The sequence below is a fragment of the Geotrypetes seraphini genome, chromosome 7, assembly GCF_902459505.1.
Source record: "Geotrypetes seraphini chromosome 7, aGeoSer1.1, whole genome shotgun sequence".
In the NCBI taxonomy this organism is placed as follows: Eukaryota; Metazoa; Chordata; class Amphibia; order Gymnophiona; family Dermophiidae; genus Geotrypetes; species Geotrypetes seraphini.
This window is the reverse complement of record NC_047090.1, coordinates 175,265,834-175,282,789: the sequence shown is the minus strand read 5'-3', so window position 1 is coordinate 175,282,789 and position 16,956 is coordinate 175,265,834. Positions and strand designations below refer to the sequence as shown.

The following is a 16,956-nucleotide window of genomic DNA, read 5'->3' as shown; positions in this document are numbered from 1 at the left end:
GAGTATATACGGCAGTGTGCCTCCTGAGATTCCAGGTGTGCCATGACACACTGGTGAGGAGGAGAGTCATCCACGCTGGCTGACTGCCTACGGGACCTGTCTCTCGCAGTGAGAGGCATGTTCTGTAGGAAGTCAGCCGGCGTGGATCTCTCTCCTCCTGGCCGGTGTCTCTCCTCCTCTCTCCACACCTCCCGGATCCCTCCACTGAAGCAGGTCGCGGCCAGATGGTCCTCTGCGCATGCGTGGACATTAACATGATGCTTGGACGTCCATGCAGTTCTGTGTGCCTTCCGGCCGGGGCACTGGATTTAGTGTGCTGCCAGTCGGAAAGTTTGAGAAACACTGATATATGGTAAGTCTTTGGTGAGGCCCCATTTGGAATTTAGACCACTCCTTCAAAAAGATATAAACAGAATGGAGTCAGTCCAGAGGGCTGCTACAAAATTAGGTCATGGCCTTTGTCATAAATCATATGAGGACAGACTTAGAGAACTTAATATATATACTCTAGAGGAATGGTGGGAGAGAAGGAATATGATAGAAACAATTCAATATCTCCATGGCGTTAATGTACAGGAGGTGAATCTTTTCAAATAAAGGAAAATTCAAGAAGGAGAGGGCATAGGATGTCAATTCTTTTTCTTAACTATAACTATTGTCAACCAAGTTGAGCCTTGTTTCTCAGGGATGACTTGGTATATAAGTCATATAAAAACATAAGAACATAAGAGATGCCGCTTTTGGGTCAGACCAGTGGTCCATCGCGCCCATCAGTCAGCTCATGCGGCGGCCCTTTTGGTCAAAGACCAGTGCCCTAACTGAGACTAGCCTTATTAGCGTACGACCTTGTTCAGTAGGAACTTGTCTAACTTTGTCTTGAATCCCTGGAGATTGTTTTCCCCTACGATAGCCTCCGGGAGAGCGTTCCAGTTTTCCACCACTCTCTGGGTGAAGAAGAACTTCCTTACGTTTGTACAGAATCTATCACCTTTCAACTTTAAAGAGTGCCCTCTTGTTCTCCCTTCCTTGGAGAGGGTGAACAACCTGTCCTTATCTACTAAGTCTATCCCCTTCAGTATCTTGAATGTTTCGATCATGTCCCCTCTCAACTCATCTGTTCTAGGGAGAAGAGGCCCAGTTTCTCTAATCTGTCACCGTACGGCAGCTCCTCCAACCCCTTAACCATCTTAATTGCTCTTCTCTGGACCCTTTCGAGTATTAATATGTCCTTCTTCATGTACGGCGACCAGTGCTGGACGCAGTACTCCAGGTGAGGTCGCACCATGGCCCGGTATAGCGGCATGATAACCTTCTCTGGCCTGTTCGTGATCCCCTTCTTAATCATTCCTAGCATTCTGTTCGCCCTTTTCGCCGCCGGCGCACATTGTGTGGACGGCTTCATCGACTTGTCGATCAGAACTCCCAAGTCCCTTTCCTGGGAGGTCTCTCCAAGTACCGCCCAGGACATCCTGTACTCTTGCCTGAGATTTTTCTTACCGACATGCATTACTTTACATTTATCCACGTTGAATCTCATCTGCCATGTCGATGCCCATTCCTCGAGTCTGGTTATGTCATGTTGCAGATCTTCGCAATCCCCCTGTGTCTTCACTACTCTGAATAACTTTGTGTCATCCGCAAATTTAATCACCCCGCTCGTCATACCTATATCCAGATCGTTTATAAAGATGTTGAAGAGTATGAGTCCAAGCACCGAGCCCTGTGGCACCCCACTGGTGACCCTCTTCCATTCTGAGTATTGCCCATTCACCCCCACTCTCTGTTTCCTATGTTCCAGCCAGTTTTTAATCCACGTGAGTATTTCTCCCTCGATTCCATGGCTCGCAATTTTCCGAAGTAGTCGTTCATGTGGAACCTTGTCGAACGCCTTCTGAAAGTCCAGATATACAATGTCGACTGGGTCACCCTTATCTATCTGCCTGTTTACTCCCTCGAAGAAGTGCAGCAAGTTCGTCAAACAAGATCTGCCCTTGCTGAAACCATGCTGGCTGGTCCTCATCAGACCGTGTCCGTCAAGGTGATCAATGATGCGGTCCTTTATCAGTGCCTCTACCATCCTTCCGGGTACCGAGGTCAGACTCACCGGTCTGTAGTTTCCCGGATCTCCCCTCAAACCTTTTTTTAATTTCGGCGTAACATTCGCCACCTTCCAGTCCTCCGGAATCTTTCCCGTTTTGATCGACAGATTGGCTATTAGTTGAAGTAGCTCAGCTATGGTCTCTTTCAGTTCCTTGATGACCCTCGGATGGATGCCATCCGGTCCTGGGGATTTATCGCTCTTAAGCCTATCAATCTGCCTGTATACCTCTTCTAGGCTGACCGTCAACCCTGTCAGTTTCCCGTTTTCACTTCCAGCATATAACCTGATGGGTTCCGGTATGCTATGTACATCCTCTTTAGTAAATACAGATGCAAAAAATGTGTTCAGTCTATCGGCAATTTTTTGTCCTCCTTTAGCGCTCCCTTTATTCCTTGGTCATCCAACGGTCCTACTGCTGCCCTCGCGGGTTGCTTTCCTTTAATATATCGAAAGAACGGCTTGAAATTTTTCGCCTCCTTGGCTATTCTTTCCTCGTAGTCACTTTTTTTTACTTTTACCGCCTTGTGGTACCTGCGTTGATGTTGTTTGTGCTTATTCCAGTTTTCATCCGTTTTCGATCTTTTCCATTCCTTAAATGAGTTTTTTTTGTCTTTGATTGCTTCCTTAACTTCTACAGTGAGCCACGCCGGTTCTCTATTCTTTTTCCTCTTTGATCCCTTGTTGATATGTGGTATATATAGATTTTGCGCCTTGGTGACCGTATCCTTAAAAAGAGACCAAGCTTGCTCTAGCATTTATCCTCTTCTTAATTTTCTTCCCCACCAAGCGTCTCATCCCTTCGTAGTTTCCTTTCCGGAAGTTTAGGGCCATGGCCGTTGTTCTGGGCTGACGTTTCGCCCCTATTTCCAGGTTGAAGCGGATCATATTATAATCGCTGTTTCCCAGGGTCTCTTCTACTTCTACATCCTGTGCCGGTCCTCGCAACCCATTTAGAACTAAGTTCAGAATTGCATCTCCTCTTGTATTTTCCTTGACAAGTTGCTCCAGTAAGCAATCACCTACAGTATCTAGGAACTTGGTCTCTCTAGCACAGCTGGAGGTGCCTAGGTTCCATTCTATCCCCGGATAGTTGAAGTCGTCCATGACAACCGCATTGCCTCCCTTGCAGTTGCATTCAATCTCATCCGTCATTTCTTTATCAATTTCTTCTGACTGCCTTGGGGGTCGGTAGTAGTTGCCTATCCTCGTTTCTGGTCCATTTGTTCCTGGAATTTTGATCCATAGAGACTCTAACTTATCTGTCCATTGTGGCATGTTCTCTCCAGTAGATTAAATTCCCTCTTTGACGTATATGGCAATGCCTCCTCCCTTTTGAGCTACTCTGTCTCTGCGGTATAGTTTGTATCCCGGTAGCACCGTGTCCCAGACACTTTCATCAGTCCACCATGTTTCTGTGATGCCGATGATGTCGATGTCATCCTTTTGTGCCACAGCTTCTAGTTCACCCATCTTATTTCTAAGGCTCCTTGCGTTTGTGTACATACACTTGAGTTTGCAGCCTGTTCCCTTCTTGCATGTCCTTCCCTCTTGTGTCTCTTTCTGACTGTCCTGTCCACGATCTGGTGAGTCCTCCCCTCCATCTTCCTGCACGGTATCCTCCGGGTATACCGATTCCCGAATCATTGACTCTCTCTCTCGGTCAACTGTCGGCTTTCCCCCTCTTCCTAGTTTGAAAACTTCTCAACTTCTCTCTTGATATAGATTAGTTAAGAGGTAATAGGCACAGGAATAATGTAGGAAAATACTTCATTCCATGCATCTATCATCCTTTCTGTAAAGGTCTCCCGGTGGTGGAGACGAAGACTGTATCTGAATTCAAGATAGTGTCGGACAGGCATGTGGGATCTCTTAGGGAGATAAGAAAATAATGGATGGTGGGGAAGGGCAGTCTGGACAGGCCATTAGGATTTTATCTGCCGTCATGTTTCTATATTAGACACTTGACCATGTATACTCGGGGGGGGGGGGGTGAGGGAATGCTCAAAAGCTTACTCACAAGGCAGCTCAGCTTCCAACACTTGAAAGGGTTCTCAAGGGCTTTAACTAATTGCAGTAGCAGCCACTGAGAACCCTATGAAAATGCATTACAAGGAGTTCATTAGTATTAAAATGAGTACTCCTTGTAATGAAGAGAAGGGAATGCCCACTACTTACTGTGGAAAATCTTCTGGCAGGTGTGGAGCTGCCAGTAGCTCTTTGTGAATGTTTTGTGTGTGTCCTGTGTCTATGGTCAGGAATGCAGCTGTTAAGCGCAGGACACACTCTCACACAACACACACACACACACACATGTGCATCAATATTGTGGCTGAAACAAACACAAAACCCTCCCATAAAAATAAACTTACTGCAGAGCGCTGGCAATCAGGAACTGTACTGGGTCTGCACACAAGCGTTGTGCCTTCTGCTCAGCTCTTATGTGCAGGCACAGTTCCTCCCCCTTTCACAAATAGTATGCATATAATTTGGATGCTTTTTGTGCTGAGCATGCCCTGGCAAAATAAAATCGCTCCCAACCCAGTATTTCCTAAACTGCAATGTTACAAGGAGACACTTCAGTTCCATGTTTAGCATAAGGGTAGAATAAGGGGAAGTGAGTGGGTAAAACAAGGACTTCTATCCTGCTGAACATGGAAAACAGCTGATACAGGTTAGTAAGAATAAGGATATTAAGTCTTTACAAGTGGGACTCCTTAGCTACAGAGAAAAAACCCCAGAAAAATTTAGACTATAAATAGGCAGAAAAAAATGTTTTTGCTGGCAACAGGCCTTTTTCAGTTTTTGTGTTATCTTAAAAAAAAAAAAAGAGAGGCAACTTGGCAATCATAAACACAGGCCCAAGCATGGATGGAGTTGAATTCTAAACCTCCAAGAGATTCTACAGGACAGACTGACCAAATTTACTGTCTCATCAGGAGCCCTTTCCAAATAAAAAATGAGATATAAAGGCATGGACCAAAGCCCATTATCCCAGCTTTGCAAATTTTTTTTTATAACATTAAGTTCTATGCAGTTCACAAAGTATAGTAATACAAATGAATAAACAAACATCCAATATCTAACTTCCGAAAGATTCCCTAAAAGCACGTCAAAATTATTGATACAAATTTGAGAATATGAATATGTGCGTTAAATCCCTAGTCCATAAGGCTGCCTGAAAAGATCTGAAATTTCTTATATTTACATCCCTTTACAGAAGGGAATGAAAATAATTGGGGCCAAGTCAACTAATACTGTCACAGCTCAGAACTGTTAAGCTTAACATTATCCTTTAGGGTTAGACTTGAAGGAGATGTAATTTGTTAGCCAATTAGGTAAGATACATTTGACAACAACAATCTTAAGTTTACTGGTGTCAAAGGCTAGTCCACTCCAAATAGAAGCCTGAAGCTCATTTGAAATCATCATCATCATAGGTCTGAGAATAGTGTTTTGAAAAGTCTCTTACAAAAAGGTCCCATGTATCAAATCATTCTCACTGGAGTTGTTGAGGAGAGTGTTCTTGAAAGTGAATTAAATCACTAGTGAATAGTATGGAAACTCCTGCATTTCAAATCTGGGAACTTCTGGACTCTATAATACAAGTCTGACTTTTTTGCTCACAGGGTTAACAGAGAAAATGATCACATACATTTTCATCTATGTATCTCTAAAGATCTTGTAAATGGGTAGTGTTACTCTTTCTTTGGGGTGACTAAGGAATTGGAGGCCCAAAGTTCCTCTTCCTCCTTCTGTAAATGAAGTGGAATGCTCCTTGCCATTTCCTTAGCAAAAATCTGTGAACATGAAATCTTTTAAATGGTATTCTTTGTTTGAAGTAGAGGAGTCCAAGAAATAACCAATGTAGCTCTCCATGCAAGAATACTCTGTTGGTTGGCAATGCAAATCCCAGCACTATTCAAATTCTAAATCTGAAAACTGGTCTGCAGATGAAGTCTGTGTGCCTGGCTAGCAGTAAAGGACTTAGTAAGGGCTCTTCACCTTGATACTGACGGATGCCTCGGGGAAAATTACAGCAATTGACAGAGTCCAAGGATTTTTGATCCCTCATCAAAGAGCTATCAGGCACTGTATAAATCTTCAGACAGGCATGACATCCTTGATGCCAATAGTATTGGTGACAGAACATGGAACTGACCCAAAATCTGGCAAGCATCCCCTCTATCCTCCTAATTTCTCCTTGAAGACTACTGATATTAAAGCCAGATGAGATGACTTTACAGCTTATTGGTCACCTCAGGTGGTACTGTCCCAAATCACTTGCAAATGGCATGTTCTATCTAATTTTGATGAGGTTGAGTGATCCCCCTATTTGACTCTTTTTCTTCTCTCCATGTACCATATATATATTTGTGCATATGTTGAGAAATTTTGACTTCAAAATGTCATTAATAAACCAGGGTCATCTTATCTTTGGGTCATAGCACAGACTCTGGCTATGCTGAAGTTATTTTTGAGAATAGAGCCAGTGCTATATAAGAACATAAGAATAGCCTTACTGGGTCAGATCAATGGTTTATCTAGCCCAGTATCCCATCTTCACAGTGGTCAATCTAGGTCACAAGTACCTGGCAAAAACCTAAACAGTAGCATTGGTAAATAAAAAGGTTTTTAAGATCTATTTTGAATTTTGTGTGCTAAATTTATGTCTTTCCAGCAGCAGTTCAAGGTCAGTAATAATATGTTAAAGTATATCACACTGAATGGATTTCTGATCTTTACTTATTATTATAATTTCTTTATTCATTTTTTCAAATTACAACAAGTGTATCAGAAAAATTTATATGATCTTATAAATACACACTTGATTTACCTTCATGACCACTTTAAGTACAACATATCATATTTATATACATATTTTATAATGTTTTAAATAATATGTAATTCATTTAATATGTATGACCAATATAAATAAAATAAAAAAAATCTCCCAATCCCTCCCTACCTATTTCCGATCTTTAAACAAAATGTAATATTAGAAATAGGGGAACCTAGTAAACACAACACACTATTTTTAAATTACTTGTTATTTAGGGAACAGCTATCCAACATCTATATCACCCAACTGAAAAAGTAACTACCTGCTAAACTTAATACCTGGTTATACTTCAAATAAAAGCTTCCTCAGGAGAAGATATGCCCAAAGGTTCCCCGTAGATTAGTCTGTGTTCAGGCAGCACTGACATCGAATACCAGTTCTATTAGAGTTTTTTCTTCTTGAAGTGAAACGGAGAATCTCTGTTAAGAGTTAATATTTCTAAAGGCCTGGCTGTTCACCCACCAGCAATAATGAGCTAAGTTCTCTCAAATTGTCTTTGTAGCTAAATATTATCTGCAATTTCTATATGAGAGAAGGGGGTTTGTTTTTTGGACCAGTGATTGCTCATGTTAACGGTGTCTAGACAAGAAGTATCTACATCTGACACCTGTGGGCACTTGAGGTCTGTTTTTTCTCCCCCTAAAAAGAGTTGTTCACACCTATTGGATTTTCCATATTTTGTTGTGTATTTTTCGTTAAAAATATCCTATACATTAAATGCAATATATACAGCCTCGATATTACATTCAATGATAATAAAAATCTTCCACCGATTCCCACCAATAGCCTTAAAACTTCCTTTTTGAACTCAAAGCCTCCTATTTCTTTTTCATTGTACCCTGCATATATACAGTAGGGCTGTCTCTCTATAGTGCTGTATATATAAATTAAGAGAAGAATAAACTGAAAAATGTCTTTCTTGCCTGGTGTTGCTGCTTACCCTGTTGAAACTGCTCAAGCACCATCTGCAGGTTGGCCAGTGATAGTGCGTATTGTTTAACTTGGTCCTGGGAAGCATTAAACTGAACCAGAGCATCATCTCTCTGCCGGGAGACCAGACTCAGCTGTTCTTGCAAAGACTCCACCTGCAGGCTGGCTTGATGGCTAAACGAGTTCAAATATTGAAACAAAAGGGGAGAACAAAAGACAAGATAAATGTTCAGCGACATGGTCACCATTTAACTTTAAGGGCTCCTTTTACAAAGCCACGCTAGGGCCTTAACGCACGGAATAGCGCGCGCTAAACTGCCGCACGTGCTAGCCACTACCACCTCCTTTTGAGCAGGCAGTAGATTTCTGGCTAGCGCGCGCTATAGCGCGTGTTAATCTGGGGCGTGCGTTAAAACTGCTAGTGCGGCTTTGTAAAAGGAGCCCTAAATGTATAGTTCTCTCATTCAGTACTATCTATTAAGTTTCAGCATGAAAAATTCATTACTCCTACACAAAAAAAATTCAAAATTCTGCACATGAAATTAGCAAATTCTACAAAACTCTGCAAGCTTATTTGTCAAAATTTAAACAATATTTTTGCTAATTATTAGCCATATTCTATTTAAAACAAAAATGTTTGCTTCTATCTCTGTTGTCTGGACGTTTTAATTTTCCATCATGTTGGTTCCAGTTTCTCTTTTCTGTTTTCCTGTCATTTGCTAATTTTCCTTCAAGCAGCTACTATCCATTTGTCTTTTCACCTCTCTGTCTATTCCCTCACTACACCTGTCTCAGGCATATTGAACATTCCTTTTTATCTCTTTTCTGCCTCTTTCTTACCTTTCTCCTCTTTTTCACTTTTCAGCTACCTATCAAATTTCCATCTTCTCTCCCATTCCCCATCTCATTCCTTCTGCAGCCCTCCAAGACCCTTTCATCTTCAACGTATCCCCCAGTGCCATATTTATATCCTTTGTAATATCCATTTCCTTGCCACCCTCTCCTCCCCCTCAGGGTTCTACCGTTCTCAGTATCTTCCTTCATCAACCCTCATAACCCAGCATCTGCTCCCTTTTCGTTCACTCATAGCCTGACATCCCCCTCTAACTTCTGTCTTCCCTCCTGCACACTCCTCCATGGTCCAGCATCTCTCCCACTCTCCTCCCTCACTCCCATTGCCAGGCATCTCTCCATCACTCCACTTTGCTCCTGGATCCAACATTACCCTCCTTCCACCTGCTGTGTATCTCTCCCTCCCTCTCATCCATCCCTATGTTCAACACCCCTCTCTCTCCCTTGCATCCCTCCCCATGCAGCATTCTCTCATGTCCCTCCTTCTACTGCCATATCCCTCTCTATCCCCCTCCGTGCATTATCTCTCCCTTCCTCCCCTCCATTATCAGGTGTAACATTTCGCCCTCTCCCCTCATCATGAATGTCTCCCTTCCCTCCTCCTGTGCAAACATCTTTCCTTCCTCTCATCCCTCCCCCTGTGCCAACAATTTTCTTTACTCTCATCCCTCCCCTCCTTTTGTGGTAGGATCTTTCCTTCCTATCACCCCTCCCCGTACAGCATCTTTTTTTTCCTCTCACCCCTCCCCCTCCCAGCATCTTTCCTTCTTCCACTCTACTCTCCTGTACTCTCTCTCCCTAAGGCAGGCTTGCTTCATCAGGTCATGTATTTGGCCGTGATTCCCACACACTGCCTGCTACTAACCCGGAAGCCTCTCCTCTGCTGCAGAGAGGCTTCTGGGCTAGCGGCAGGCAGCATATGGCAATCACTATTGATACCGCAACCCGATGAAGCTGTAACCATCCCTGAAGGGGAATTCTGCGCAACTGGGGAATTCTGCAGAAATTCTATGTTGTGCAGAATTCCACCAGGAGTAGTTTGCGTATAACTTCAAATGGCCAATTATATATTCAAAGTTAAACCTGCTGTTTCCCCATTATACATTCAATTCCTAAATTTCACTACTGAAGGCTTATGTTTTTTGTGCCCTCTTTGTTCCACCCCAAAACGCTCGCCATTTTGGATGTACTGTATAACTTTGCCCATTTTGCAGGCAAATCTACAAAATGCCTCAAAATTTAGGTGCCAAAATGCAGTGCACTGAGTGTGAATTCTATGATGGCATCTGAGCCCCCAAATTCCACTATAAAATACTGGGGTAAGTTGCCATTTATGAAGGTGGCTTGAAAAGTTTGGTGAAACCCCCCCCCCCACCCCACAAGTTAAAACAATTAAAAAAAACAAAATAAACAGTTATATTCTCAAGTCTCCATCATGGCCTGTACTCTTAGTTCATCCCATCAGAAAACTAGGTTTTGTCAAGTTTTAAAAAATATTTAACTTTTTAATTTTTTTTTTACTGAACTTTTCAAACCACCCTCAAGTGTGCACACATATAGCATGTTATCTACGCATATATATTGTGTAATGCTTGCCCATTCATGTGCCTCTACCTGTAAACATCTATATGACTTGCACTCTTGCATTATAGAATATGCATGAATGTATATAATTAAGGGATCTGCAAATAAGATTGCCAAAGTTATACAAAACACACACACTCACCACATAAGCGCTTTTAAATATTGATTTTTTTCCCTATGTGTACACAGTAAATCCTTCAAAGCATGTCAATAGATACTTTTTTAACTAAAATTTTAATACACACAAAAGAAACCTGATTTTATAAATGCCTACACCACAAACTTGATCTTTTTATTCTGTACAAAGCCATTTAAACACGCAAAATGTATTTCAGGTGTTCAGAATTAATTGTTTTAAAGTTGCAATCCAGATCTTCATATTCCTATTACTTTAAAACTTTCATTCTGTCTTTCACATCAAGAAATGTACAAGGCAAAGTATCAAAGTATAAATGTAACAAAACAAAATGGATCATCAGCTTAAATTTTAAACTCAGTCCTGGTAATTCATTCTCTCTTCTGTTTGTCCCTGAGAAATTTTTACGAGGTCTGCTCAAAAAGCATCAGACCTTAATTTTTCTTGCGCAAACAAATAAAGCTAGGGAGGCATGGTTTGGTGCACGTATGTAGGCAACCCTATTGCGCATGCTTGAATTTTTTTGCCACCTACAGAAACTGTCAGTTGCCAGCAGACTGCTGATGAGTGAGGAAGTATAAGTGAGTGCCGTCCGATTTCCATTTTTGACAAAATGACAGAAAAAGTTGAACAACACTACTGCATTAAATTTTGTGTAAAGTTTGTGAATTCTCAAGTGGAAACGATCCACAAAATTCAACAAGCCTTCGGTAACAAAGCAATGGGCACCACACAGATAAAGGAGTGTTACAACCGCTTTAGAAATGGCCGCACATTAGTGAAGAGTGAAGCACTTTCTGGTAGGCCCTCAACATCCAGAAATGAGATCGTCATTGACAAAGTGAGGACCCTGGTGAAGCAGGATCATCGAATCACCAAGGAGTACTTCAAAAAGGTTCTGCGTTGCCTTCTTAATGCTGTGAGATGCAAACGGCAGGACCTGTGGGCAGCTGGCAATTGGCAGCTCCATTACGATAACGAACCTGCCCATTCTTCACATTTGATAAGGGGTTTCCTGACCAAACACATTTGTGATTCCTCAGGCTCCCTACTCTCCCGACATGGCTGTGTATGACTTCTGGCTTTTCCCCGAGCTAAAAATGCCCCTGAAAGGGACCAGATTTCAGTCAAGAGAAGACATCATGCAGAATACGACGGAACATTTGCAAGCAATTAGAGAATGACACGGGGAAAAAATTTGTCCCCATCACTGCCCCATCCCCACGACCACTGTCCCCGCAGGATCCATACAAGCCTCAGTACTGCAATATTTAGCTTATTCCTTCCTTATAAATCAAAGTTCTGGCTGCTGAACTACAGAAAGAGATGTTCAGCTGGCAGGGCTTTGTTTATAAATTTTTTTTTTTTTTCATCTTTATTTATATTTTGAACATATTATCAAGAATAATCTTCTTGTACAGAATATGATTGAGTCAACATAATATAAAACAAATGAAGTAACAATTATATGACAAAATTACTATTTACTCATCAAAATTAAAGTCCCAAAATTAAATTGAGATCCAAGATGTTCCTGAGTGAGAATTATTAAAAGAAAAAGAATAAATTCAAATTGCAATTAGGCGGTCAGATGAGAGTGGACCAAGAGTAAATTATACATTGAGATCTTTTTTATCCCCTTCAAGGCCCCTCCTGGAGAGAAATCCTGTCAACTGAGAGGGCTCAAAGAAAATATAATTGCAAGATTTATACTTTACAATGCATTTGCAAGGATATCGTAAAAGAAATGATGCCCCCATTGTAGTGACCCCAGGCTTAAGAAGCAAAAATTCCTTCCTTCGTTTCTGAGACTCCCTTGTCACATCTGGAAATATTTGAATTTTATGTCTAAGAAATTCTTTATGTCTGTTCTTAAAATAAAGCTGTAATATCCAATTTTTATCTGGTGATAAAACCACCGTAGCTAATAGGGTAGCTGGAATAGCTACCTCCCTCATTGAAGATTCCAATAATAATGTTATATCCATTTGTTCACCCTGACCTTGTTGTTCTGGTGGTCGCTGTTCTTCCAAATTTTTTGATGTTGGCAAATAATAAATTTTGGAAAAGGGAGGAAAGGCATCATTAGGAACATTAAGAACTTCACAAAAGTACTTTTTCAAAACTTCTTTTGCTGATAAAGAAGGGATCTTTGGAAAGTTCAAAAATCTAAGGTTATTCAATCGCATATTATTTTCCATCATTTCCACCTTTCTCCTAAGGTTAAGATTATCCTTAATCAGTGTCGTTTGGATTTGAGTTACTTCAATTATCTTTTTATCTATTTTTTCCACATTATTTTTCATCGATATATTTTCCTGTTTAAGTCCATTTATTTCATTTCTTTGTTCTAAATATTTCTCTTCTAATACTTTAATTTGTGGTGACAATGTTTGTCCCAGAGTAATTACCAAGTCCCAAATTGAGTCTAGGGTAACATTCATGGGTTTAGGAACAGAGAAAATACTTGCTTGCATTGTACCAGCTTCCACAACAGTGGCAGTCTTCTCTCTCTGGAAACCTTGCTCCATTTCAAGTCCCCTTGTTGTTCTCACCGCAGTCTCATCTTCTTCCAGTGCTTCGCCCATTCCAGCCTCCCGGGAAACGAAGTCTGCCTCCTCGGGCTGGCTACTCTCCCGTGGGGAGCTAGCACGCTGCGGCTGAGGGGGCGGGGTTCTAGCATCGGGGCTCAGAGTCGACTCTAGCCCAGGGAAGCTTGCCGCGACCTCACTCCTCCCCGGCGATTCCAGCGGGCGACTCCCCGATGCAGCTGCTGCCTCTTGGTTCAGACGCTGCAAAAAATCCTCCATGGACATCTGAAGAGGAGACTCCAGGCGCCTCGAGGCTCCAGAAGCGCCTTTCCCTCTCCTCTTCGGCATCGAAACGGCACCAGGTAAAAGTTTTTCCGTTAGAATCTCTGGCGGCGTCTCACACGCTCTCATCGGCACGCGGCCATCTTGAATCCCAAGAGTTGTTTATAAATTTTTTATCAACACAACTAATATACTAGTTTATCCTAAAGCAAAAAAAAAAAAAAACAGGAAATAAATAGAATTTATTTTTCTACCTTTGTTGTCTGGTTTCTGCTTTCCTCATCTTCTCATTCAATTCCTTCCATCCACTGTCTGTCTTCTCCATTTGCTCTTCCCTCCGCTGCCCCCATAGTCTATCATCTGTCTTCTTCCCTTCCAGCGTCTTCTCCCCACTCTGTCTTCCCCAATCCCCATTTCCCTTCATCGTCTTCTCCCCACTTTGTCTTCCACAATTCCCTTCAGCGTTTACTTCCCCAATCCCCATTTCCCTTCAGTGTCTTCTGCCCACTCTACCTTCCCCCATCCCCATTTCCCTTCAGCGTCTTCTCCCCACTCTGTCTTCCCAATTCCCTTCAGCGTTGTCTTCCCCAATCCCCATTTCCCTTCAGCGTCTTCTGCCCACTCTGCCTTCCTCATTTTTTCCCTTCAGCGTCTTCTCCCCACTCTGTCTTCCCCAATCCCCATTTCCTTTCAACGTCTTCTCCCCACTCTGTCTTCCCCTTCAGTGTCTTCCTCCCACCACCACTACCCTTCCCTCTCGCCACCTCACCGCCCTTCAGCACCCTTCGCGTGGCCCAAGAATCTCACTCCCTCCCCCTTACCTTCGTGGCGTGTTAGTAAAGTAACTCACTGAAGCCAGCCAATCCTACTTGCAGTCGCGTGTGTGTGGGCAGTAGTTGTGTCAGAGGAGAAGCTTCCGCCACACACACGCAATTGCAGGCAGGCTTGGCCGGCTTCAGCAAGTTACTTTACTAACGTACTACGAAAGTAAGGGGGAAGGAGATAGATTCGGTAAGGAGGGAGGGGGTCGCGCATGTTCCCTCCCTTAACTACAGGGACAAGGCCATTCACTGCTCCACGAGCATTTTTCCCCCCTCCACCGTTTCGGCAGGTTACCTGCGGCTAGCCGTGGGTAACAGCTACTGTGTCATTCTCTACGAGCAATCTCAAAAGAGGCATTCCAGTACTGCTTCTGACAGTGGCAGAACCATTGGAAAAGTGTGTGGCAGCCCAAGGGGACTACTTTGAAGGAGATTAGTATAAAATTGTTGTATCTGAATATGAGTATTTTTTATGAATAAAGGTCTGATACTTTTTGAACAGCCCTCGTATATAGTCTTACCATCTTTTACCCACTTTCTTTTCCATGAAGCACACCATAAATTTGCTCCTACTCCTCAAATACCCATGTTTTCAATATCTTCTGAAATCATATATAGATAGTCTTCCCTTGTTTCCAAAGGCAAACTTCCACCATCCTAAAAACAGCTGAAAATCTCACGGTCCTGGAAATGCCAGAATAGATGCCCAATTTTCTCTTAGACTTTGCATCAAACTCATATTTTTGTATCTTATCTTGCCAATAAACCAGGCCAACTGTGCAAAATGCTCAAACACATCACATAAACCTAGAACAGTACCTAGAACATAAACCTAAACAGAACCCAGAACAGAACCTAGCTACACCATATTCTGGAAGAAACTGAAAACCCATCTCTTCGACACCTAGTCTCCCAAATCCCCTCTTTCTCCTTTCTAGCCTGAACTCCTCCCCCCTTCCTCTCAACCTCTCCCTCTCTTTCTCTTACATTTCACTGTAAGTCGCCTTGAGCCTGTATAGGTATGTGCGACACACAAATAGAAGATTAGATTAGATAAACTAAACTAATAGTATCAAGGGAAGCCAGTGAGATTAAGGCATACTAGGTCAGACCATAGGTCCATCAAGACCTGCATTCTATCTCTAAGTTATCAAACCAGATCAAAAGCACTCAACAGATTCTCAAAGAGCAGAATCACTTCCGACTACTCACAACCAGATATATGTGATGGCTTTTCCAAGTCTATGTGGATAATAATGGTTTATGGATCCCTCCTCCAAGAATCTGTCTAAACTTTTTAAATCCAGCCCTGTTGTTTTGATCAAATTTTCCAGCAAGAGATCCTATTATTTAACTGTATATCAAATGAAAAATATTTTCTCTGTTTTGTTTTAAAGGTGCTACATATTTAGTTTCAAGGCCAGCCTCTTTGACTTACTACTGTTTGAAACAGTAAATTACTGTCCCTTCCTACTCATAATTTTATACACCTTTATCACCAGGCTCACCAAATCCCAGGTGCCAGGTTACCTTGAAATTGTACCTTATCGCCTAGAATTTTGTGCCCTTACACATTTCCTGGCCAAACAGCACATAGCTGGCTATCTTCTGCTGAATAACCAAGTGGGCGGATAGCCTGGTGACCGGCTATGTCTCGAGATGTAGCTGGTCACTGCCAATATTCAGCAGTTCACTGGTTAAGGCACACAGCCAAAAAGACCCACCTAAAAAGCAGGCCTGTCTTTGGCTGCTAGGCTTTGATAAGCTGCTGAATATCGGCTTGGCCGGCTAATTCTGTGGCAGCAAACTTTATCCCAGAAAGTCAACGCCAGAGGCTAGATATAGCCCTGGAATTAAATATTCGGGATAGCTGCTGTCTGCAGGAAGCTGCCTGGCTGCCTCTTGTGGTCTATTGGGCCCTGTGAGACCATTCTTTACAGAGGCAATTTTCAAGCCTTTACCTTGCATTCTCAACAGCTGTAGATGATGACAAAAGTTTTTCTTCCAAGAACATGTTCTTTCTTCTCAGGTCAGCCTCTCGATCTTCAGCTGCTAAAGCTTCTCGGGTGTACGAGTCCTCCATCTCTATCAGATGGTTGCGCAGCCTCTCCAGCTCTTGATTTAAACGCTGCTCTTTATCACGTAAATGTTGCACCTATGTACATTACCAGATAAGTATACAAACATGAGACACCTTAACAAGGATCCAAAGAACCCACATGACAGTAATGAACTTGGACTTATATAATTGGTAAAGCCCATAGGACATATATATATATCTTTTCTAAAAATTCAAGTTATTTTATTCCTTTATATGCAATAGCTTATTTTAGAATTTTGGCCTAGACAACATCCTATAACTTCTGGCTTTCAACCCCCATTTCACAGTCATTTATGATGATAAAGGAAATCTAAAACAAAAGTACCAATGTCTTAGTTTTGGCAATCAGTTCTTGTTCTCACAGTTATACTGGTGTTATCGGCATGTCTCAGATTGAAAGATATGGAATGAAGTTCCTTTTGGAACATTGTTTAAGATTCCTTAATATGACCAAATAAGTACTGTTATAAGGCATCAAAAGTCTCATCTCTAGAGGGCCAATCACTACTTCTGTAAGACAGAATAGTGCTACCACTGCCCTATCAACAGGAAGAGCATCAGGAGGGATTGTTTGTAAACCTGCCCGCTCAATTCTTCCTTTTGAAAAAGAATGTTTTGAAACACAGCCTGTGTTAAGGAGGAGAGAAGAAGTGAAGGATGTTGTTTCTTTTTTTTTAAACTTCTTTATTCCTTTTCATATTTTACATCAAGTGCACAAAATATTGAATTACAACAAATTAATACACAATATCACTTTTATATCTACTACATAAATTCT

The 16,956-nt window shown here is 42.0% G+C and overlaps 1 protein-coding gene across 2 annotated transcripts in view; it reads right to left on the bottom strand.

The window, feature by feature from the left end:
- TRIP11 (thyroid hormone receptor interactor 11) overlaps positions 1-16,956 on the bottom strand; it is a 153,623-nt gene that overhangs the window by 64,532 nt on the left and 72,135 nt on the right. For both annotated transcript variants that reach the window (XM_033951325.1, XM_033951326.1), the window contains exons 13-14: positions 16,039-16,232; positions 7,882-8,045 (exon numbers count right to left, since the gene is read on the bottom strand). In XM_033951325.1, coding sequence (XP_033807216.1) covers positions 7,882-8,045; positions 16,039-16,232 — 358 coding nt within the window. The remainder of the gene's footprint in view (positions 1-7,881; positions 8,046-16,038; positions 16,233-16,956) is intronic.